The sequence below is a fragment of the Acomys russatus genome, chromosome 29 (genome assembly GCF_903995435.1).
Source record: "Acomys russatus chromosome 29, mAcoRus1.1, whole genome shotgun sequence".
NCBI lineage: Eukaryota > Metazoa > Chordata > Mammalia > Rodentia > Muridae > Acomys > Acomys russatus.
The window spans coordinates 11,219,739-11,245,746 of NC_067165.1; the positions used below are offsets into that span (position 1 = coordinate 11,219,739).

At 42.8% G+C, this 26,008-nt stretch overlaps 1 protein-coding gene across 2 annotated transcripts in view; it reads left to right on the top strand.

Moving 5' to 3' along the window:
* The first annotated feature begins 21,380 nt into the window (after positions 1-21,380).
* The window catches only part of Stil (STIL centriolar assembly protein), a 42,291-nt gene continuing 37,663 nt past the window's right edge, over positions 21,381-26,008 (top strand). For both annotated transcript variants that reach the window (XM_051171867.1, XM_051171868.1), the window contains exons 1-2: positions 21,381-21,759; positions 23,890-23,997. In XM_051171867.1, the coding sequence (XP_051027824.1) occupies positions 21,749-21,759; positions 23,890-23,997 (119 nt within the window). In that variant the 5' untranslated portion in view covers positions 21,381-21,748. The remainder of the gene's footprint in view (positions 21,760-23,889; positions 23,998-26,008) is intronic.

The window sequence follows — 26,008 nt, forward strand, 5'->3', positions numbered from 1 at the left end:
GCCGGCCGCCGCGACAGGAAGGGGCGGGGCCTTCATACGCGGCGCCAGCTTCCGCCCGCGGTTCCGGTTCTTCTTAGCCTGTCTGGAACCTCAAGGCTTTTCGGTATCAGGACGTGGGTCCATGCTTAGCCAGGCGGTGGTTCAATAAGTCCGGATTTCCCATTTCCCACGGGAAGCGACCTAACTGAATAGGCAAACACAGGAACCAATAGGAGCAACGGCACAGTTGGGAAGGAAAACAAGAACAGTTTGGTTGAGGTTTGCAGAGAAGGCCTCTGAAGAGGTGACCTTGGAACCAAGACTTGAGAGACAGGGATGTCGTGGCTCATCAATAAAGGAGGGCATCTTGGAAGGTTAGGGCTGGATAGGGAATGAAAAGTGTAGAGAGTTGAGCCGGTTATGGGAAAACACTTAGATTATATTCTAACCGGAGGGAAAGCGTTTTAAGACTAGCTCTGTTAGCCTGACCCGGGCCATTAGGGAAACACCTTAAGAGAAGAAAAAGAGTCTAATGACTAAGCCTGGATGAACAGAAACCTTTGAAAGTTGGAGACAAAAAGTTGGTAGCGTTTACATGGAGTTTTTATAGTAACGGGACAGTTAGGATTCAAGACAATTTTTTTAGGTAAGTTAGTCCAATGGTTGATAGCAAAACTGAACATCTCTGCTATTGGCCCCAGATGCTACATGATGACATTCTTAGCCTTTGTCACAAGAATGTGAGGTCACACACAGAGGTGGGCAATAAATGGCTGGTTAGTGGCTAAGATAGCCTGAGATTATTTGGCGCTGGACCTGCAGTAATTCCAGCTCCCCGAATCACTGAAGTTCTAATCAATTAGCCTTGTAGATTGTTGCACAGAAATGCCTCTTTTTCTTCAAACTTCTCTTGGCAGGCAGGAGAGAAATCTGGAGAATGTGGTGTATCCCATAGAGCTCGTTTGGGCACTGAGACCATGGATTTGGGCATTTGGGTTTTCCAGAGTAGGCAGAGAAAGCAGATGGCTGTGTTCTCTTTAGGGTTGAGTTTTCAAGGGGAGTACAACAGAGAGATCTAGAGAGTTGAGGATGGTTATGATGCTGCTTAACCAAAACTATACAGGATAGCAAGTAATGGAGTGTGTGGAATGATGCTGGAAGATGGCGGGGAAGGGAACCGGGATACTTGACCATTGACCAGCAAGTGGACACACTGACAGGCATATGATCAAGTGAGCTCGCAGCACAGATGCGGGTGGTCTGTATGGGATATCGGGAAATGAAATTTCCGGGGTAGGTTGTGTGATGCCCATCAAGGAAAGTGTGACTGTGAATAAGACTGTAAGAACAGAAGGCTGGAGTTGGGCAGAGGCAGGTGGATCGATGTGAGTTCAAGGCCAGCCTTGTCTACAAAGTGAGTCCAGGACAGCCAGGGCTAAGCAGAGATACCCTGTCTCAAAAAACAAAACAGAAGGCTAAGGAAAAATGCATGCCCCTGGCTTTAGAACTGAGTGGCCAGGTAGGCATTAGTTTTATTGTCCAAGTGAAAGATGAAGTCAGTTTTCATTGTGGTGAAGAGACTTTGAGAAAGAAACTGAGCTTTTGAGACTGACCAGAGGCTTAAATAGTAGCTAGGAGACATTAGGACTGTGGCGATCTAGCCCTCTGATTACCCGAGCTCACTCTTTTTCCTTCTGTTAATGCTTTTCTTACTTTACCTTACATTCCCTGGCCTCCTCCAAGTCTCATACCGATTTTCTCTCCCTGGTCTGCTTTCTGTATTTTGCTTTTATTCCCTTCCCTCTCCTCCTATTCTCTTGGCGGGCTTTACTCTTGGACACACCATGGATACCTTGAGATAGACTGGGTGGAGCCATCGTGGGCCTGGAATTCAGGAAGCGGACCTGGGGACTTCACCTGGACTATTGTTTTTCTAATCAACCCTCAATGGGAGAAGGAGATCACCCTTAGCACAGGCAGGCGGAGAGGAGAGAACAGCAGCAGGTTCAGACTGGGCTTGAGTGCCGGACCGGACTGGCATGCAGGCCAGAGACACCTAGTGACCCGTCCCATGGAACGGATACCGAGAGGTTCACTCTTTTTTCCCTCTTGTGTAAGCTAGTTGGGTTGTATAATAAAGTTTAATTGTTAGGAAACAGAGCCTACACTATTCCCATTAGTAACTTTGGGGGGGGCGCGTTGGTCATGACAGGGTTTCTCTGTGTAGCCTTGGATGTCATGGACTCACTTTGTAGACCAGGCTGGCCTCAAACTCAAAAAGATCCGCCTGCCTCTGCCTCTCAAGTGCTGGGATTAAAGGCATGCACCACCATGCCCGACTCCCATTGGTAACTTTATTACAGTCTCCCTGTCAACTTCTCTTTTCCCATCTTTCATTTCACCCTCTTGTTTCTTTGCCTTTTGTGGGGAGGAGGGGAACAGAATATGATCTTTATTGAGCTTATCCAAAGGAAATAATGTCTGTAGCCAAGCCAGTGTTTGTTACTATAACTTCTACCTCACAATTAAAATCCAAAGTTTTTAACAACTCAATTAAAAATTATTACAGAATCAATAGCTTTAATGACACAGAAACATCTAAATACGTTAAGTACTCAAATACAGAATTTAGCTGGTTAGAAAGCTAAGTAAACTCCCAGCTTTCTCAAATAGAATTACAAAAAGACAAAATTCATAGTGTTTGTGGAGATGCTCGAATCATTGGAATCCAAAGTTAGACAGCTGTGGGGAGCAGTCCTGAGGTGATGAGGTAGCCAGGTGGCCTCCCGACAGGTAGTCGGCTGTGCTCCCTGCTTCCCACCTTCTTTGTGCTTCCTTCATTTCCACAATGTCTGTGTTTTCCTTCCAGCAAGGAAGGAGGAATGGGATATTTCCAATTATTGCCACAGAAGAAATCTAATTAACAGTAATTTATTGTTAATATTCCTCCAACATATTTCATATAGTGCTTGTTCATTGGGTTCTGTCATAGCTACAGTCTCACTATAGCAACATAATTGTTAGGTAAGCTTATTTTGCAGAAGAAACCTGAAGTCTGAGGCTACAGCAGAGGATAATGAGTTTGAAGCCCGACTCTAGTCCTAGCACTTGGGAAGCAGAGGCAGGTGGATCTCCAAATTTGAGGCCACCCTGTTCTTGTCTTCCAGACCAGCCAGAGCTACCTAGTGAGAACCCATCTCCAAAACAAAACCCAAACAGCTTGATACACAGTTGTAATTGTAGCAGCTGGGAGGTGGTTTAAGAAAAGAACTTCAAAATTAATAGAGATGAGATATGATACTGATTTTCATTCAGAAATTTAGACCCAACAAGATAGGAACAATGTTTACTTCAAGTTTGACAAATACAAATAGCCAAATCACTATGAATGTAACATTAATATAACTCATGATTGTCTCATGGTTCTTCCTGCTGTATGTAGTTTATTTTACTCATGTGTAATAATATAAGTGTATATGTTAAAAAAAGAAACAAAATAAAATAAAAATTTAAAAATGAATTAAAAAAGAAAGAAAGAAAGAAAAGAACTTCAGGGCCAGCTTCAGTTGTATAACAAGTTCCAAATCAGCTTGGGCTACATGAGACCCTGCATTAAATTAAAAAAAAAAAAGCCAAAACCAAAATCTGCCCAAGGATACATAGCAATAAGAATCTAGGAGCTCTGAAGTCTGTCTTAGCTCATGGAAAATCAGAGTACATGAAATTTTAAAGAAACAAAGCTAGTCTAGATCCTTCGTGTTACCAATAGGAAGTAAGCGTTTGTCTGGGGCATAGCCCACTTTGTACTGATCGTAGGCCAGAGGGGATAACCGTTGAGAAGGCACCTGATCAAGAGTCCAGGGGCCTTTCTTCAAGCCTCATTGCTGCTAATCATTCACCCCAGCCTTAGAAAACTACTATGAATTTTTGTACTTTAAGCTGGAAAAATGAAAACTTGCCTAAAGCCATCAAGAAGAAGGCTCATGGCTAATCAGGTAGTGGTGTCGCCTGCCTTGAATCCCAGCACTTAGGAGGCAAAAGCAAGTGGATCTCTGAAACAGGCCAGCCTGGTCTGCAGAGCACGTTCCAGTCAGGGCTACACAGAGAAACCCTGTCATGAAAAGCCAAAAGCGCCAGGCGGTGGCAGTGGTGGCGCATACCTTTAGTCCCAGCATGTGGAAAGTAGAGGTCAGCCTGGACTACAGAGTGAGTTCCAGGACAGCCAGAGCTGTTACACCGAGAAACACTGTCTCAAAAAACCAAAAAACAAAACAAAACCAAAAAGGAAAAAAAGAAAAAGAAAGAAAAGCCAAAAGGAAAAAAAAAAAAAAGGAAGTAAAAATAATTCTTATCTTGTTGGTTATAGTTTGCTGAATACCTATGACCCAGAACACCTGGTGGTAAAGTTCAACCCAAGCTCGAAAGGTTCCAACCCTGTGGCCAAGACAGCGACATCTGAGAATAAGGACGAGCAGTCTAATTAGGAAGAGGCAGCAGGAGTATAAAATAGGCCGTATTGGTGTGGGCATGGTGAGCCATGCTTGTAGTCCCAGAACTCAGTGGGTAGAGACAGAAGAATCAAAGTTTGAGGGCAGCCTGAGTACAGGTTTTAGACACTTGTAGGTTTAATTCCCCACCACTTAGATTTTTTACTGCCATCATGCAGTAGGAAGAAATCCAAGCAACTCTTGGTGAAATTCATAGTTCTAACAGAGCAACTGGCCCAGAGCCAATATAAAATTACCAGTCATGTGAATGAGTCTTTTTGGAAGAAGTCAGCTGATACCATATGGAACAAAGGCTTGCAAAATGGCCTTGTGGATAAGTGTACTTAACCATGCAAGCGTGACAGCTTGAACTCAATCCCTGTGGAACCCACAGTGGAAAGAAAAAAAACTTTCAAAGGTTGCCCTCTGACCTCCACTTGTATGTTATGGCTTGCATACACAAACACACACAAAATAAAATTAGTGGCTATAACCCTAGCTAGCCTAGAACTTGCTATATAGATTAGGCTGACCTCTAACCCACAGAGATCTGCCTGGCTCGGTCTGTGGGTTGTCATCCCCTCCACTCCCCCCCCCCCCCCCCCGCCGCCCCCGACAGGGTTTTCTCTGTGTAACCTTGGCTGTCCTGGACTCACTTTGTAGGCCAGGCTGACCTCAAACACACAGAGATCTGCCTGCCTCTGCCTCTGCTGGGATTACAGGCTTGCACCACTGGGCCAGGCTCTGGGTTGTCACTTTTAAAAGGCATTTTTTTTTAGGCCAGAGAGTGTTTCAACAAGTTGTTACTTACTGTCAAAACTGGTGTCCTGAGTTTAATCTCTGGAGCCCATGTGGTGGAAACACACATAATTAGAAGTTTTAAATAATATTTAAAACAGAAATTAAAAGATCTTATCAAAGTAAGTGTGCCGTGTTTTCTTTTGTGCATAACTCTCCTAGGTGACTACATCTCTGGCAAGCGATATAATCTTAAGGGTGCAAGGTCAGCGGGAAGAGTCCAGGATGTTCTTGGCTAACTTTTAAGGAAGGCCTCGAGTCAAACACAAAAAGATAGTCTTGCTTTCACGATAGAGCACCACAACAAAGAATTCCCCTCAAAGGCCTGGGTCCAAAACTTCTTTGAATATGTACATATGTCAAACTGAAGTGATTTTCTGTGTCTCCTTGGATAACTGATCACAGTAAATTGAGTACTTACTGTTTTCCATCCTGCCCATCACCTGCCAAGTATGCTAAGCAACAAAGGAAAATAATATTTTAGGTTGAAAGGCATAACAAAGAGAAACGCCTATGACAAGGGTTTTACAGGGAGTCATTTCTAGGAAGGTTTAGGCTGGGCAAAGAAACACTTCATTTCTAGTCAGCTCTTTGAGCATGTTATTATCTATTGCTGTTTAGTAAAAGTTAATGAGCTAAACTACAAGGAACATTTTACTTACGATTTGGGTTATAGCTCATCTTTGTTCCATATGGTATCAGCTAACTTCTTCCGAAAAGACTGATTCACATGACTGGTAATTTTATTTTGGCTCCGGGCCAGTTGCTCGGCTAGAACTATGAGTTTCACCAAGAGTTGCTTGGATTTCTTCCTACTGCGTCGTGGCTGGGTCTGACAGTAAAAATTCTAAGTGGTGGGGAATTAAACCTACAAGTGTCTAAAACCTGTACTCAGAAACTATCACAGTGACATTTTTACCATATTCCAGCCAGCCAGGCACAGAACCCTCGAAGAGAGAGGGTACATAGGTCCTACTTATTAATAAAATACTATCAGAGAATCTTAAACTTTATTACTCTCCCTGCGTGTGTGTGTGTGTGTAGGCCAGAGGTTGACATCAGGCATCTTCCTCCGTCACTCTCTACTTACCTGTTTATATTTTAGGTCCTGGATATCTTGGAACTCCTTTATAGACCAGGCTGTCCTCAAACTCACAGAAATCCACTTGCTTTTTCTTATGCTACAATTAATGGTGTGTGCTACTCCACCCAGGGCTACGTATTTTTTGAGAAAGTCTCACTAAATCCTGAGCTCACCAATTCAGCTAAAGAGGCTGGCGTTGAGCCCCAGGGATCCCTCCAGTGTTAGGATTAGAGGAAACTGGTTGTTTTATTTTCTGAAAAGAAATTTAAAAGATGGGTGCCAGTAGGTGGACTCAGTCCTCATGTTTATATAGCAAGTGCTTTATTACCTGGGCCATCTCCCCAGGCATGAGCTGAGTTTATTAAAGCTGTACAGGCTCCAGAACTCCTCCATGGTACCCTAGCTTTAGTACGCTGTGCTGGATCATGTGCTTAGAGATAGCCCTTATATGACCCTTATATGATCAAAGCAAACTCAGAAAACCTTTCTTCCACGAAAGAAGCCAGAGGCCAGGATTTAAGAGAGACCAGGATACACAGGTGCTTCACATTTAAAAACCTGCTTCAGAGTGAACAATTAGATGGGCAATAACATTAGCATAGATAGGTAACATAGCATTAATAGAATAGATGAATATTACTTCATAAAGGGCTCTACCCTATCTAAACCCATCAAATAATCCATAAGTTGACACAGGTACACTTGAATATTTTTTAATGCTCATTATGTGCCAGCTACTTTGCTTATGTTATTTTTAGGTGATATTAAAATAATTGGGATTCTGTCGATATTTTTTTTTTGAGACAGAGTTTCTCTGTGTAGCTTTGGCCATCCTGTACTCACTTTGTAGACCAGGCTGGCCTCAAACTCACAGTGATCCGCCTGCCTCTGCCTCCTGAGTGCTGGGATTAAAGGTGTGCGCCACCACGCCCAGCCTCGATATTTCTTTTTTGTTTGTTTGTTTTTTGTTTTTTCAAGACAGGGTCTCTCTGTGTAGCCTTGGCTGTCCTGGACTCACTTTGTAGACCAGGCTGGCCTCGAACTCACATCAATCTGCCTGCCTCTGCCTCCCTAGTGCTGGGATTAAAGGTGTGTGCCACCAGGCCCAGCTCTCTGTAAATATTTCTATGACAAAATTTTTCTCTGCCAAATATCCTTTCATCACTGAGTCACAAAGAGATTTAAAGTACACAGAGTGGTGGTGCTGACTGTTGAGGGAGAAGCTGTATATCACTCTAGATGGAAATATGTCTGTGCTTTAATTGTTTTGCTTTATTTTGGAGACAGGGTTTCTGTGTAGCCCTTGCTGTTTTGGAACTCACTCTGTGCCTGCCTCTGCCTCCCAAGTGCTGAGATTAAAGGCGAATGTCACCACCACCCGCCAAATTCATCAGTTGTCTTTAAACAGCCAGTTCAATCTTGACAGTCGTGTATTGATTTAACATTAGCCTTGCTTTATAACATCTTCCTAAGGCTGTGAACTTAGCATTGTCATCTCAGAGGTGAAAAAATAAGTCCAGGAAACAGAAGTACTTCATTCAAGACTGCAAGATAACAGGTAAAATAAAGTTCAAGCACACGGCTTCCAAGTCTGCATCCTTCTTACACAGTGCTAACTCATAACAAGTTCCATACCCAGCAAATTCCCTTCAGAGCAATTATGTTACGGATGAGATTTCCAATCTCAGAGAGATAGATGGCAATTCACAGCCTTAAAACCAGCCTCAAACTATATTGGTAAATGCTTGTAATCTTAGCAAGTGAATACAGGAGGATCGGAAGTTCAAGATCATCCTCCAGTGAGTAGTGAGTTCAAGGACAGCCTGGGGGTACATGAGAGCCTGTCTAAAAAATATGCTTACGTATTTAAGCACAACAGTTAAAAAAAAAAAAAACATTTATTATGTATACAGTGTTATGCCTACATGCCAGAAGAGGACACCAGATCTCATAGTTGGTTATGAACCACCATGTGGTTGCTGGGAATTGAACTCAGGACCTTTGGAAGAACAGCCAGTGCTCTTAACCTCTGAGCCATCTCTCCAGCCCCAGCACAACAGATTTTTTTAAGATTTATTTTTTTGTGTGCATGTGTTGTGTGCTGATGCCCATGGAGGCCAGTAGAGGGGAAAAGTCATCAGATGCCCTCAAGTTGAAATGAGAGTTGGTTATGAGCAGCCTACTGTAGGTCCTTTGGAAGAGCATGAAGCACTCTAACCACTGAGCTATCTTTCCATCCCGTTTTGGGAGCACATATTCAGAGCATAGATAGTATTCTTGGGCATATCCATGTTCCTGGTGTACTCTCTCGGGGCTTAAGAAACTGTGCATTTCTCCATCTTTCTTGTAAAAATGTCTTTAGAGGCTGTACAGATGGCTTGGAGGTTAAGAGCTCTTCCAAAGGTCCTGAATTGGAACTCAGCAACCACATGGTGGCTCACAACCATCTATGAGATCTGGTGCTCCCTTCTGGGATGCAGGCAAAACACTGTATACATAACACATTTTTAATTGTCTTTTAGAGGCAAATGATTTTTCCCATTATTTTCTCCCCTCTTAGCTGCCTGTGTCTATTAATTTTTCATGATTTAGCTCAAGTTTTACCACCTTTAGGTTGAGTTCACAAGACCGGGTTAGCTGTGCCTTTTTTGTGCTCCCCACCCGCCAAATCCCTCAAATCCCATGTAACTTCTGTTGTTCTGTTCTGCATTGAGTATCTTCACTCTAGACCCACTAGCTTTTTGAAATACTGTACAGGACTGAAGCAGTCACCTGATAACAATGTTTCACATATATGATTATGAAAACATTTGGACAGGAGTCGTATGATGATGAATGTAGATTGCGTTGTTTGTAAACAGGCTTTTATAACCATCTAGTACACTATAACATGAAATTAATGAAGCAACAATTTTTTTTTATTCCAGCTATTTCCCAAATAATTGACACAGACTATGCTTTATTAGCTTAAATGCACAGTAACTGACAGCATAATACTATTCTAGTCCTCTGAGCCAATCTAGCTCCTCCCAGTCTCAATCCCATAATACTTGCACTTATGGCCTTCTATGTGATGGCTGTAATTTCGTAGTGCCCTTTCCTCCCTCTGAATCTTCCCTCCTGTTGGTCTCCTCTCCTTGAGGGAATCAGAACTCCCACCCTCTTCTCTCTATTGCCCAGTTACTGGCTGGCCAGCTGTTTATTGACAAGACAGAATAAATTAGCCAAAGAGCATGGATGCATGGACTGGACCTAGGCCCCCTACACATATGTAACCGATGGGCAGTTTGACCTTCATGCAGTTCTCCTAGTAAGTTGAGCAGGTGCTGTCTATGACATGGACTCTGTTGCCTGCTTTCAATCATTTCGTCCTAACCAGGCTGCCTTGCCTGGCCTCAGTAGGTGAGGAGGAGCTCAGTCCTGATGGGACTTGATGTGCTGGGGTGGGTTGGTGAAGGGGGCTCCCCTTTCTGAGGACAAGGAGCAGGAGGAGAGGGGAAAGGAGGGGACTACAATTGGGATATAAAGTGAATATGTAAACTAAAAATAAACTTAAAAATAAATAAAAGAATGAATGGTCAATAATGTCGGCACAAACTTAAGACAGGAGATTCTTAGAATATGCATTATAATTCCATGTCCGATTGAAACCAGATAATGGGGTAAAGAAATCAGCATGTGCTCAGCTATTAAAAACAAGGAATTCCCGAAATTTGTGGACAAATGGATTGAACTAGAAATGATCATAATGAGTGAGTTAACCCAGAGGCAGAAAGAGTCAAATGATATCTACTCACTTATATCTGGACCATGAAATTCTTCACTTACCAGGAAAGTGAGATAGAGGGGAAGACATCCTACTGGGACTCTAGATGAGAGAAGCATGGGAAAATGAGGAAATAGAAGGATCCAGAGGGTCCTAGAAACCTACAAGAAGAACATTATGACAGGCAGATCTGGGCCCAGGGGTCCGGCTCAAACTATGGCACCAGCCAAGGACAATACATGCAGTAAACTTTGACCCCCTACCCAGATCTAGCCAATGGACAGGACATTCTCTACAGTTGAGTGGAGAGTGGGGACTGACTTTCACACAAACTCTGGTGCCCCATAATTGACCACTTCCCCTGGATGGGGAGGCCTGGTGGCACTCAGAGGAAGGATAGCAGGCTACCAAGAAGAGACGTGATACCCTATGAGCATAAACAGGGTGGAGGAGGTCACCCTCAGTCACAGTCATAGGGGAGGGGACTAGGGAAAATGGGAGGGAGGGAGGAATGGGAGGATACAAGGGATGGGATAACAATTGAGATGTAATATGAATAAATTAATTTAAAAATATATAAAAGAAATCAGCATATGAATAATACAAGGGTAAATTTTACACAGTGTACATTAACATTATGCCAACAGTACACTGCACACTATTTCTTGGAGGTGTTGCTGGATGAATTTCGGTTGTAGGTATAACTGGTCTCACGGGTTTCTTCTTACCACATTCTAAAAGAATAAGCTGGAAGGCCAAAAATTAATAAAGGAAACCGTGTTTATTACAGCTATGGGCAGAAGTGGGGTTAGAACAGTTGCTAATTTCTCTCCATCATTCCTGTGGCAGCCTTGCAATTTATAGAAACCGCTGTACAATAGGCAGGAAGTGAGACAGCTTCGCCTGTATTTTCCGGGGAGGGCAACTCAGTGCTAATATCCCAGGCTGCCTCCATCCCCAACAGGCAGCTTCCATCCTGCAGCCTGCTGCAGAGGAAGGCTGATTAACCCATTGCATAGTCTCAGCAGAGAACTCCAGAGGTGCTGAACCCCAAAGTCAGAGCCCTAGCAGATTTGGTATCTGGTGAGGGTCTACAACCTGTCTCAGAGCTCCTGTTCCTTACACTTCCTGGCTATTGCTGAAGGTTTCTTTTGTTTTAAGTTTTGACACTTTTTAGAATTTCATGAGGCTGGAAAGATGGCTCAGAGGCTAAGATCACTTGCTATTAATACAGAGGACCCAGGTTTAATTCCCAGCATCCACATGATGGCTCACAACCATCTATAACTCCAGTTCCAGGGACTTTGACACCCTCTTCTGATAGGAACACATGTAATATGCAGACAAAATATTCATACATACAACTTTTTTTTTTCCAGACAGGGTTTCTCTGTGTAGCCTTGGCTGTCCTGAATTCACTTTGTAGACCAGGCTAGCTTCGAACTCACAGTGATCCGCCTGCCTCTGCCTCCCAAGTGCTAGGATTAAAGGGATGTGCCACCACACCTGGCCTAAAAGAACATTTGTTAAAAAGAATTTTATACATGGTACTGTATTTATTTAATTTCACCCCTCCTTCTCTACCCTCTAGTTCCCTTCATTTCCTACTTTTCAAATTCATGACCCCTTCTTATTGTTACACACACACACACACACACACACACACACACACACACACACACACACAGCCTGCTGCGTTCACTTAGTGTTGCTTATATATGTGTGTTTAGGGCTGACCACCCTGGGACTGGATAAACTTAATCAGAGGGCTTGTCACCGAAGAAGACTGAGTCTCCCTGTCTCAGCAGCCATTAATTGCCTGTAGCTCTTTGTCTTAGTCAGTGATCTAGTGTTGTGATGACACAGCATGATCATAGCAATTCTTACAAAGGAAAGCATTTCATTGGAGCTTCCTTACAGTTTCAGAGGTTTAGTCCATTATCATAATGGCAGGAATGGTGTTGGAGAAGTACCTGGGGGTTCTACATCCGGGTCTCAGGCAGCAGGAAGATAACCAGCCTCTAGGCCTTGTTTGGGTTTCTGAAACCTCAAAGCCCACCCCTAGTGACACACTTCTGTCAACAAGGCATAGTGTAATCCCTAATCTTTCCCATGTAGTGCCATTCCCTGATGACTAAGCATTCCAACATTGAGCCTATGGGGGCCTTTTTCATTCAAACCAACACACTCTTTTTTTTTTTTTTTTTTTTTTTTTTAAGATTTATTTATTTATTATTGTATATACAATGCTCTGCCTGCATGTACACTTGCAGGCCAGAAGAGGGCATCAGATCACATCATAGATGGTTGTGAGCCACCCTGTGGTTGCTGGGAATTGAACTCATGACCTCTGGAAGAGTAGTCAGTGCTCTTAATCACTGAGCCATCTCTCCAGCCCAACACACTCTTCATTCCTTTGAATGGGGCCCTGTGAGGTTTCTAATCTGTGTTGGCATATCAACTGGTGTCATCACTGCGCAGCTCTCGCTTAGATGACCATATTTTTGAGATTGTGTTGGTGCATCTCACAGGACACTTGTCTCATAGCAGACATCCTGGTCTTCTGGCTTTTGCAATCTGGCCCTGGCCCTGCTTCTGTGATGTGCTGAGTCTTGTGTGAGGGTTGTGTTGCAGGTGTATCAGTTAGTGGTGAGCACCTCAGTCAGTTTTCTCTGTGTGTTGACCAGTTAGGGATTCCTGTAAAGGTCTCTGTCTGTTAAGAAAAGCTTTTTTTGATGAGGGGTGAGATCTACGCTTCTATGTGGGGTATAATGAAAAGTATTTAGGATGTAGTTAGAAAATATATTGGCTTATGAAAGAACCTCCTATTCCTGAAAGGTCTTATCAGAGATTCTGAGTCAGGTGATGCAGCATGTGCCTGGAATCCCAGCACTTGGGAAGTGGAGGCAGGAGGATGACCAGATTGGGCCAAGCCAGGAAGACAGACTAATAAAATCTTTTAAAAGAGCAACACAGCAGTTGCTTCTTTTATTTTATTTATTTCTCTATCCTCCCTCCCCCCCCCCTCTCTCTCTCTCTCTCTCTGTGTGTGTGTGTGTGTGTGTGTGTGTGTGTGTGTGTGTCTGACCACTTGGAACTGGTACCTGTCCTAATTTGCTTCTCTGTTGTTGTAATAAACACCAGGACCAAAAGCAAATTTGGGAGGAAAGGATTAAACATGGTGGCACATGCTTTCAACCCAACAAAGCAGAGCAGGTGGATATCTATGAGTTCCATGCCAGGCAGGGATACACAGTAAGACCCTGCTTTTTAAATAAATAAATAAACAAATTAATGAATAAATAAATAAAAAATAGACAGACTCTGATTTTAAAATGAGTAAGGGGATTTCAGGGCTTACAGGATTTCTGTGGTATACAGGATACATCTCATGATCAAGTGAAGTCAGAGGAAGAACTCAAGACAGGAGCCAATTAAGCTGGCGAGATGGATGGCTCAGAGGTTAAGCGCACTGTCTGCTCCTCCAGAGTTCCTGAGTTCAATTCCCAGCAAGCACTTGGTGGCTCACAACCATCTATAATGTGATCTGATGCCCTCTTCTGGCCTGTGGTGTACATGCAGGCAGAGCACTGTATACATAATAATAAATGAATAATAAATCTTAAAAACAAACAAACAAAAAGACAGGCACCATGGAGGCGTGCTTCTTATGGAAGGCTGCTTACTGATTTGTGCAGTTACCTTTCAGCCAGGGCAACCTTCCTAGGGATGGTCCCACCCATACTGGGCTTCCTGCATTAATTAGGAATTAGTAAAATTCCTTATAGACATGGCCTCTGGGCAAATTGATCTAGACAATTGAGTTTTCCTCTTTCTAGGTGACTCATTTTGTGTCAAGTAAACAGATGAAGCTAACTATGACAGGAAGGAAAGAGAATGCATGGTGGCATGTGATCCTCCCTCCCCCCTCCCCCAGACAGGGTTTCTCCTTGTAGCCCTGGCTGTCCTGAACTTTCTTTGTAGACTAGGTTGGCCTTGAATTTACAAAGATCCTCCTGCCTCTGCCTCCTGAGTGCTGGGATTACAGGCCTGTGCCACCACACCTGGAAACTGGGTAGATTTTAAATAACAAACATTTTTCATAGTTAATAAGGTGATAAAACCCAAGGTGAAGGCCAATTCAGTATCAGGTACGGACCAACTTCCATGTTCTTGTGGCTTCACAGAGTAGAAAGGAGAAAGTAGTCTGGAGATCTTTCGTAAGAGCAGGACCCCTACTCACAGGCACTGTCATTGACAGTCTCTCATGTAGTCATCCACTCTACAATCACATCCGAAGGGAAGGTTTCAATACACCTTTCATCCCAGCTCTTAGGCTGATGAGGCAGGCAGCTATCTGTGAGTTTCAGGTCAGCCAGGGCTACATAATGAGACTCTGCTCAAAAAAAAAAAAAAGCTTTTTTTTTTTTTTAACGGCATGAATTTTGGTTGGGACACAGTTACAGTAGTTAGGATATAGAGTTATGGATGGATTTTTCCTTTTATAATTAGCCTTGTACATTGTGTAGTTGTATTTTTTTGTGTAGTTGTATAATACATATATAACAGATTTATGCCATGTAAACAACTCTAAATTGCATTTTGTTTTTCATTTTTATCTGGGGCTTCAACATTTCTGACCTCATGCATGCCAAGCAAGTACTGTACCACTAAACTATAACCACAGCCTAAAACAGTACTTTTTTTTTTTTTTTTTTAAAGGATGATACACTTGAAATGGTTCTCTGCGAAACAAATCAAAGCATGACATCAGTCTTTCTCTGTAAAGGTCAGTACCCATAGGGATTCCAGTGTCTTGATGTACAATATATATAAATAAGAATCAAAGAACAGCACAGGATGAAGTCAGTCTGTTTAACCTGGCAGGCAATCTACCAATAACTCATATTGGTTTGGGATAATTACATTTTATTACCGAGCCTATAAAACAGTACTTTCTTTGTTTAATGCTTGCCACATTGTTTAAACTTCCTTTGTCCTTTCACACAAAGCTTAGTGTGTAACATGTCCTTGGTAGCATTTCTAGCTCTTATTTCATTAAACTTCCGCCTTTCCACCAGGCATGGTGGCACACACCTTTAATGCCAGCACTCAGGAGGCAGAGGCAGCCAAGGCTTCACAGAGAAACCCTGTCTGGAAAAACCAAAACCAACCAAGCAAAAAACCAAGCCAAACCAACAACAACAACAACAACAAAAACCCAAACAAATAAACAAACCAACAAACAGAAAAACACCACTTCCACCTTTTCTGATTTAACAAATCAATTCCCTTAATTTGTTGAAATATAAGATGGCGTTGCCCTTTATTAGTAGTGTTAACTACAGTATACCTATAGGATCAATAGTTGGCAGCCTTTTAACTAACTGACACACACTCTTTCAGGATAGTGTACAATACCCAGATAAGGAAAAGGAATTTCAGAGAGACTAAATGACAAAATTGGGGCTTGCCGTGCTTTCAAATACATGAAAGTACAAGCTTTCCTAAAAGTAAGCCAAGTCATTCCAATTCTAAAATAAACCCCTTATGTTTTCATTTTTTCAGAAGCCTTTTATTAGGCTAATGCTGCAACACTAGGGGGCAGCACGGAAGTGTCTTCCCAGCTGATGGGGGGGGGGGGAGATGCAAATGAAGAATTGCATTTGTGCCAGTCACAGCAGTGTTTCTAGTTTCTAATTCCACCAATCACAGGCCTCGCTGTGTACCAATACTGAGCTTTCTGCTGAGCCCTAGGGGAAGTGCCTACCCATATGGCCTAGGGGGAGCCCGGTCCTCTGGTGTTCACTGAGGTTTGTCCGGAACTGGTACAGGTTCCCTGGTGCAGTCACGCTGGAGAAAAGTTCTCTGTGGAGTGTTGTTCAGAGTTGCAGTAAAGAATCCAAAGGGTGGGGCAGTTGGGCATGATGGAATAGGCCTGGAACCCTAGCTACTGGGGGGGGGGGGGGGGGCTGGGCCGAGACTGCAAGTTCCCGCCAACCTATTTACCAAGGCCTTGACTCAAAAGAAAAAAAGGGGTGGGGGTTGGGGCTGAGGATGTAGCTTAGTAGCAAAGAGTTTACTTAACATGTAGCAGGCGGGGTTGGGAGGGGAGGGTGTAGGGGGGATAGGGTGTGTTCTCAGGCCAATCCCCAGTACTGCAAAGAAAAGCAAGAAAAACAAGTAAATAAACCGGGCGCAGTGGCGCATGCCTGTAATCCCAGCACTCGGGAGGAGGCAGAGGCAGGTGGATCCCTGTGAGTTTGAGGCCAGCCTGGTCTACAAAGCAAGTCCAGGATAGTCAAGGCTACACAAAGAAAGCCTGTCTCGGAAGCCAAAAGGAAAAAAAGAAAGAAAAAAGAAAAGAAAAGAAAAAGAAGAAGGAAAAAGAAAAACAAGTAAATAAAAGTAAGCAGGCAGTCCACCTTCAGGCAATCTTCTTGTTTGCTGAGGGTGATCATTTTTTCATTTTGGTCAAAATGGATTTACGCACGGGGCCTGGGGATGTAGATCAGCTGGCAGAATGCTTACACAGTACACACAATCGCCTGGGTTCCGCTCCCAGAATGGAATAAACAAGGCATAGGGGCCCATGCCCATAAGCCCAACACTTGAGACGTAGAGGCAGGAGGATCTGGGCTCTCCTTGACTACATAGTAAGTTCAAGATCAAGCTGGACTATATGAGGCTATTTATGCATAGCATTAAATACACATTCTGCTTAGGAGTCTGTTAATAAAACGTTTAATTCACAACCTGCTGGCATTTGAGTTGTAATGCTGTGTTAGCTGTTCGAAAGATAATATATGCTTCAGATTTTTCCTTTGTTCCCCCCCACCCCCTTTTTCCTGACCTCTTTTGGGGGAATGTTTTTGATTTGTTTTGTTTTTGGGAGACAGGGTTTCTCTGTGTAGCCTTGGCTATCCTTGAACTAGCTCTGTAGACCAGGCTGGCCTCAAACTCAGAGACCTGTCTGCTTCTCTGGGAGTAAAGGCGTGGCCACCACTGCTGAGATTCCTGACTTTAAAAAAAAAAAAAAAGATTTATTCCTGTGTTATGCAAGCATGGCAAGTGAGGGGTAGGTTGTGCCCAAGGAGGCCAGAAGAGGGCACTGGATTCCGTGGAGCTAAAGGTAAAGACAACTGTGATCTCTCCAACCAGGGTGCTGACAGCCCACCTCAGGTCATCCACAGAGCAGCAAGAGCGCTTCACCACGGAGCTAGCTCTACAGCCCCAGATTTTATTTAAAGTATTTACTTATCATGTGGTGCTAATGACTCAGCCCAGGATCCTACATGTGCTGGGTAGGTGCACTACCACTAAGATGCACACGAGACTCCCCAAACAGTCTCAGATTTACAGAAGAAATGAGGACACAGCGCCTCCTACACACTTCCCCTAATTTTTAATATTCTATATTAAATTAATATGTACATTTGTCTCAATTAATCCAATATTGATACATTATTGTCTTTAATACATTTAGTTTTTACCTGCCTTTTAAAAAATACACAAATCTTAAGTTTAATGTAACACGAACTAATAATAAGTACGTGTTTGCTACCTTCCCTTAACATTATAGACGTGCTTTCTTTTTTATTAAAAAAATTTTTTTTATTACAATGTCAGGTCATTTCTTAAAGATACTCTACTCTATAGACTTCTGGCTGCACGCCTTACAAATCATATACAACTGTCTCCAATATTAGCACTGGAAATAAGTATAAATGGCTACAGGTTTTTCTTTTCAATGAGAAAGAATTTCCCCAAATTGTAAGATCCTACTTAGGAACCAAATTTGGTACAAATTTAACCTCTTCAATCTCTGTCTTGAAAACTCGCCCCCTTCTCCCCCGACCAGGTTCTTGGACTTGCTATTAGCTTAGAAGACCTTTAACTGCCGGTCTTTCTGCCTCCACTCATCTCTTGAAGGTCGGTGCACCACCACACCCGACTCTAGCATTTTTTGAGTCAGGGTCTCTAAACAATCCCAGCCTGTTTAGAACTCGCGGCGACCTGCCTCAGAAGAGCGCTGGACAGTCAGGCCACTATCAGTGCTTGGAGCACTTCCGGCTAGTCAGCTGGGATTTTTGTGCGTCTGCATGCTTTGGCCAACCCCATCCCGGAAGTTAACCGTTGACGAAAAGAAGGTTTAAATCCTCCGAGTAGCGATCCGGCGCTTTGGTGGCGCCTCGGTTCTCTAAAGAGCCTTAGGATAGGGCGAGCGCTAATCCCAGGCCGGGCTCCGATTGGTTGTCACAGGAGAATGCCGCGGAGACAGTGAGTGACGCTCTTAGTCCCGCCCCTGTCGCGGGACTGGCCGGGCTTCTGGCCAATCAGCAAGCGCGGCGCGCCCTTCGGTTTCCTCCGAGCGGCGCTTGCCGCCTCTGTTCCCGCGACCTCAACGTCCCAGAGGCGGGGCCGCAGTTATTTGAGATGCTGCTTGGAGTCCTCTTCTGCGTGCCCAACAAACAAACCCCTGCTTGGCGGCGGTCGGGACAATAGCGACGGTGATTTTCATGCTCCTGGTTCCCCGAGGCGCCCTCCGGGCCCGGGAAGCACGGTGAGTAACCTGCGGCCAGTGTGGGTCGGAGCTAGCGCGCTGGGACGCCAGGGGAGAAAGCAAGCGGACCTCAGAACTCCCTGTTTTAAAGAGTGTGAAGGTCTACGTTTGTGACGTCCCGCAGATTGCTTTCACTGTACACATTTCTTCTTCGGGACTGAAATCCTGATCGTCGTTCTTGCATTCTCTGCGATATCTGGCCCAGACCGTGTAAGGGAATCTGTAGTCGGTGGTGGACAGGAAGTAGACAGATCTATGTCAAAAGCGAGGCGTGAACGGACTGTGTCTGAACACAAAGGCAGAAGTGATGCCACCCTGAGAGATTCCATATTCGAGTTGGAGGTTGGATGATAGGGTTTAGTAGGAAATTCCAAGCCTGTGCGGTCCTATTGGGGATTGCAAGTAATTCACTTAGGGATGGAGGATGACTGATTAGGGGCTTATGGTTGCAGGGATTGGGTAGGACCTTAACTATGAAGGTTTTTTACTCTGTATTTGAAGAAAAGCCATTGACGTCCTAAGAAGGAGAAAACTTGTTTATAGGCACATTCGTGTCTGCATTGGAGGGGCTTGTCAGTAAATCCGGCAGAGCTGATGAGGTCAGCCAAGGTGGGAAGATGGAAAGAACTTTTATGAGGAAGAGGGAGAAGAGGTGAAGATGACTTGATAGTTCTCATTTGTACCCAATGAAGGTAACCGAGGAGAGTGATTTTTTGCTAGGTATACGTTTTTGTACGGTTTTGACCATTAGCTTTTTGTAATACTGTTAAGATAAACTATCAAATCTCATTTGGTTGTTTTCAAATAAGAAAGGCATGAAAGAAAAAGCAGAAAGACGAGGCAGGCATTAAACAACACTCCTTTTGGTGAGGAAAAATGACACTTTATGTACTTTGTGGAGGCAGAGCTATCGATGTGATTACTGTTACCATGACAACCAAGGGCTAAACAAAGGCTTGTATTTCAAGAAGTCCGTATCTCTGTGGAGAATTTTTATTTTATCCTTAAAGGTTACCTGTATATCCAGGAGAATTTTGTTCTCTCAAATATTTCAGCCTTGGACTACATAGGAAAAGTCTCTTTTAAATGATTTACTCCTTAGTTAGTATTCCTTTATCTCCAGACAGATAATTCATTTTTTAAATTTTTATTAGGGTTTAAAATTAATTTATTGTGAGTGCACATGTGTAGGTCTGAGGATAACTTGTAGGAGTTGGTTCTCCTTCTGCCAAGAGGTCCTAGAAATCAAACTCCTGTTGCTAGTTTTGACAGCAAGCCTCTTTATCCTCTGAACCATTTCATTGGCCCTAGATTTTTAGCTATTGTTATCATTACTGTTGTGATATGTGTATGTGAGAGCAGGAGTCCTTGTCCTACTGAGTGCATGTGGAGGTCAGAGGACAACTTTCCAGAATCTGTTTTTCTTTGTTTCCACCTTGCATCCTGGGACTTGAACTCAGGCCACTAGCCTTGCAATAGATGCCTGGTCTACCTCAGACAATATCTTTTTGCTAAAATTGAAACAATGCTCATAAGGTGAAAAATTAAGACTTAAAAAAGTAAACAGCTGGACACAGTAGGGCACACCTGGAAACCCCGTACGCAGGGAGGCAGAGGCAGGCGGATCTCAGTGAGTTCAAGGCCAGCCTGGTCTACAAAATGAGTCCAGGACAGCCAAGGCTACACAGGGAAGTCTGTCTTGAAAAACAAAACAACAACAAAACCCAGTAAATGCTGGCTGGGGTAGGTGGTGCACATCTGTATCCCAGCACTTGGGCGCAGGGAAGGGGGGTTGGCTAAGCCTCATAATCCCCAGAAAGCCACACACACAAATATCAAACAAAAAAAATTTTACAATACACTTGATAATAATGAACACATTCACCAACAAACCCACTCTTGTAGCAGTGAACGGGAAAGTGTCTGTCTCCGCAAAATGGCCTGTGAAGTAATCTGGGTTCATGGTGCAGACGCATAGCCATGCTTGCTGGCTAGTCTCACCATTCTGTGTACTCCCCTATACAGCAAACATTCAGCTTCCACCTTGCTTGAGTTTTAAATCTATGTGTCTAATTTCCTGCTGCATAGTTTCATTCAATACTAATGAGGCAAAATACAGACTATATAGTCTTTTCTCTACAGGTCAGCATTCACTGTTTTTTGTTTTGTTTTGTTTCGTTTCATTTTTTGAGACAGGGTCTCTCTCTCTATATATATAGTACCTTGCTCTCACTGTGTACACTAAACTACCCTCAGATTCACAGATTTCTATCTGCTTTCCAAATGCTGGGGTTAAAGGCGAGTACCACCATACCTAAATCACCAAATTGAATTCGAGACTAAGATTTGGGGGCAGTCATCTGTGGTGCTGCATTCCTTTAATCCCAGTGCTTGGGAAGCAGAGGAAGGTGGATCTGTGTGAATTCCAGGCCAGCTGGGACGATATAATGAGAACTTGTCGCGTGTGTGGGGGTGGGGGGGGGGGGAGGGAGAGAGAGAGAGAGAGAGAGAGAGAGAGAGAGAGAGAGAGAGAGAGAGACATAGACACTGTCTCACTAAGTAGTCCTGGTTGTCCTGGACTCACTGTGTAGACTAGGATAGCCTCAAAGTCACAGAAATCCATCTGCCTCTGTGCTGGCATTAAAATCCTGTGCCATGAGACCTTGAATTTAGAAAAATATTTTGGGGTAAAATATGTGCTTCCTTTAATGAATAGATATTCTTGTTACTAAATTAAATATTAAGGTTAATTTATAGGCTGAATGACTCTGGAATATGAAAGCAATCAAAATCTATTGACATTTAATCTTGTATTTTTCTCTGCATTGGACATTGAACATAGTAGGCAAGTTTGGTACATCCTCAGATTTGTAAGCATTTAATCTTATTAATCTGTAGTTACATTTCATATAAGCAAGTTATTTTGCCAATAATTTTGTTACTATATGGTTAAGTAATGTTTCTTCAGTGTTTAACAACATTTCTTTATTTCTGTAGGGTTCTGAGGATTAGAAATTGAATAAATCACTCACCAAATATAGAGCCTGTAGTTCCTCTAGAAAAAGTTCCAGATGAATACCAGGTACAGAAACTTTATTTTATTGAGCATATATTTAGATTTTTAAAAAAAATTATGTGCATGAGTATTTTGCCTATTGGTGCCCAAGAGGCCAGAAGAAGGGATTTGATCCCCTGGAATTGGAGCTGTAGATGGTTGTGAGCTGCTATGTGGGTGCTGAGAAGTAAATTTCAGGTCCTCTGCTAGAGCAGCAAGTACTCTTAATTGCTGAGCCACTTCTCCAGACCTGCTCTTACTTTTCTGAGTTAAGGTCTTGCAGTGTAGCCCTGACTAGCCTCACGCACTCTCACGCCTTCTGCCTCATCCTTCCAGGGGCTGTGATAATAGGCATGTGCCAGTTTGCTGCCTGCTTGTTTAGTTATTTGAGGTGGAGGTCTTGCTGTGTTGCTGAGGCTGATCTCGAAACACTGGATTCATTTAGATAACTGTTTCCTCAGTCTTTCAAACTTTGTGACCGCAGACACCTGCTGCCACACTATCCACATTAACTTGAGAAGGACTCTCTGGCTCCACATTTAATTAGGTGGACTCCTCTATGTAGTTCATTCACCAAGCCCCAGTCCTCACTGTAAGAGGAGTGCTTTCTAATTGATTACCATTATTAAGAATGGTAAGGGTGAGAATGCTTATTAAGGGCTGGAGAGATGGCTCAGAGGTTAAGAACACTGACTGCCCTTCCAGAGGTCCTGAGTTCAATTCCCAGCAACCACATGGTGGCTCACAACCATCTATAATGTCACCTGATGCCCTCATCTGGCCTGCAGGTGTACATGTAGACCACTGTATACAGAATAATAAGTAAATAAACCTTTTTTAAAAAGGATGCTTATTTAAAAAGCTGGACATGGCGGCACACACCTTTAATCCCAGCACTGGGGAGGCAGAGGCAGGCGGATCTCTCTAAGTTTGAGTCCAGCCTGGTCAACAAAGCAAGTCTAGGGCCAGGCAAAGATACACAGAGAAACCTTGTCTGGAATAACCAAAAAAACAAAAACAAAACTTATTAAACTAAAGGAGAAGCATTTAGTAAATACTAGCTCCCTTTCCCTTTGCCCTCACACTTACTGACACAGATGTTTATGTTGCTGAGACATTAACTGAGGCTGTAAGTTAGAAGATTGCTAACTACCACCCTAGAGGGATGGAAAGTTTTGGGGATTCTTCTTTCTAAGCTTCTCACGTGGGCCATCCCATGTTTCTCCATGGTCCCCTAAGCCTTTCCTTTTATGTGGAGTAAGGGAGGAGCTGGCCACCTGTGCCTGCTTTTTTTTTTTGGTGTGTTATTCCATGGAGGACCTGGCAACCTGGCTTGGATGATTTAGGGTTTTTTGGACCATTTTTTACCCTAGAGAATAACAATTAATGCTGGCATATGGATTTTTTTTTCTTCTAAGCTACAGTTATGCCCATGGGGAAATTTTATATTCTCTGTTGTTTCCATTGTGCCAGATGTTTATGATGAAGACAATAGGAAATGTGAGCCAGGGAGACTATCATATTCCTTTTCCTTTAATTTGGACCCTTCTGCTGCATCACACTGCTGCAGTATTTATTTTATTTTTATTTATTAATTAATCTATTTTGAGACCGAGTCTCCTTGTAAAACCCTGGCTGTCTTGGAACTCAATATGTAGACAAGGCATGTGTGCCACCATGCCTGGCTCCATGCAGTGTTTTTAAATGAATAAAGTACAGCATACAGGTATCGGTCAGTTTATTGTCATATAGTTAATAAGTGGCATAATTAGGATTTCAGCTGACATGACTCTTTCTTTATTGTGCTGAGGAAATAAACCAAAACTATCATTGTAGATTGATCTTTAAAGGTACTATGGACTGTGGAAAATGAATGAAAAAGCAAGAAATAAAACACTGAACACTTAACAATGAATTAGAAAATATTTTAAAGCATTTTACATATGTATTCAATATTCAACATCAGGGCAGCATTGGTGTTATTTTTTGTCTTATTCAAGTCCTTAGCATGGCTCCTCAACTGTTTATTGGCTGGCCTGGAATTTCCAGTCATGGCCTTCCAAGGACATGGGGATACCTGGCAAAGAGACTTAACTTTGTTATAAAATGTTATTTTATAACATTTTGCTTTTCCTTGTGCTTTACTTATTTTTAAAGGTTTTGTTCAAGCAAGATGGTACCTTTCCACTTTCCCCCATCAAAATTGGCACTTTGGAACCCAATGCCAATTGGAGATTTCATATATTTGCATCTCAGTTACTACAGGTATGTTTTCCTTTTTATATCAACCCAGTATAAGCACAAATCATTCAAAATATGTAAAGCAGACTTGATTGTTATTGCTAATTATAAGTTGGGCTGCCTAAATCCCAAAGTCTAATGTTTTGTTGTTGTTTTTTGTTTTTTTGAGACAGAGTTTCTCTGTGTAGCCTTGGTTGCCCTGGACTCACTTTGTAGACCAGGCTGGACACGAACTCACAGAGATCCAGCTGCCTCTGCTGCCTGGAGCCACTGCACCGAGCTGTGTGTGTGTATGTGTGCGCACACACCCATTTGTGGAAGCCAGTGGTTGGTCCAGTATCTTCCCCTATTACTCTCCAACTTATCTTTTGAAACAAGACCTAGAGCTTGCCTTTGCAGTAGACTGCTAGCCAGCTTACCCCCATTCTACCAAACAAATACTGGGGTGATACAGGTGGTGCCACTTGAGGATCCAAACTCAAGTCCTTTGCTTACCTGGTAGGAACCATTTCCTCAGATTCTAAAATCTGAAGCTTAGACTGGCAAAATGGTTGAGTGAGTAAAGGCAGTTGGCCTCAAAACCTGAAATGTGTTGAGTATCAACAAGATACTATAAAGTGCTCCATTCCATGTGTTATCCAAATACAAAATACAGTTATATAAAAATCACTGTCAGACTATATGTATAATGTGTTTATAAACATAAATGAATTTCTTTCTTTTCTTTTTTTTTTTTTTTTTTTTTGAGACAGTGTCTCTGTCTGTAGCCTTGACTGTCCTGTACTCGCTTTGTAGACCAGGCTGGCCTCGAACTCATAGCAATCCGCCTGCCTCTGCTTCCCAAGTACTGGGATTAAAGGTGTGTGCCACCACCACCCGGCCTAACATAAGTGAATTTCATGTTTAGATTTGAGTTCCATTTCCAAGAATTTGTATGCGCAAATATTCGCAAACCTGAACTGCTTGTGGTCTCAGGCAGTTCGAGTAAGCAATTGCTCAACCTCATCATTTTTCTTTACTTTTTCACTAAAAGTTCCTATGGGATAAAAATTCTGTGTTTGTTAAACCTTCCTTATACTTTTGAGAAATAATCTTAGTTTCACAGTTAAACTATTTTGCCAATTTAAGTTTCTGAAAATTGTCGGAATGTGAATGCTTGTGCTTCAGTGTGGTGTCTGTGGAGCCCTGAGGAGACAGCTGAGGCGGGAATGACCGAGTTAGACAGCATGTGCTCCTCTAGGTCTGCATAGGACCTTTAAAAAGAAGTTTAGACTTTAACAGTTATCAATTGAGATGTTGTGTGTAAGGACTTAGTTGCTAAAAGGAGTATTCTGTGGAGGATAGATTATAGTGTAGAGAGCCAAGTCTGTCAATCTGTAAGGTACTTAGTAACCAGAGATCTTTTTTTCCCATAGTGATTTAAGGTGTGCTTAACTGGAGTCAGACTGTCTGGACCCTTAAGTCCTGACACTACCAATTCTTATTTAAATGGCTCCTATAAAGTAGTCAAAGATCAGTTTCCTTACTTAGAAGATAAATTTAAAAGTACGATCACGTGTAGTTCAAGTACATGAAACTTGAGCATGCTAAGTAAACACTCTACCATATGGGCAACACATGATCCTTTGCAAGTACTTTTAAAATTTCTAGACAGGGGCTGAAGATGTGACTGCTCTTCCAGAGGTCCTGAGTTAAATTCCCAGCAACCACATGGTGGCTCACAACTATCCATAATGAGATCTGGTGCCCTCTTCCAGCGTGCAGGTGTACATGCAGGCACAGTACTGTATACATAATAAGTAAGTCTTTTAAAAAACTTTTTTTTTCTGGACAAGATCTCGCTACATAGCTCTGGGTGGCCTGGAAGTTCCTATGTAGTCCAGACTGGCCTTAACCTCAGAGATCTGCTAGCCTCTGCCTTTGTTTTGTTTTGTTACACTTTTGTTAATTTGAAAAAAATAATATCTGGTCTTTCTTTCTGGCTTCTTGTTCCTTGTACATATTTTGTTTTCCCTCTTAATTCCTTAAAGTTTCT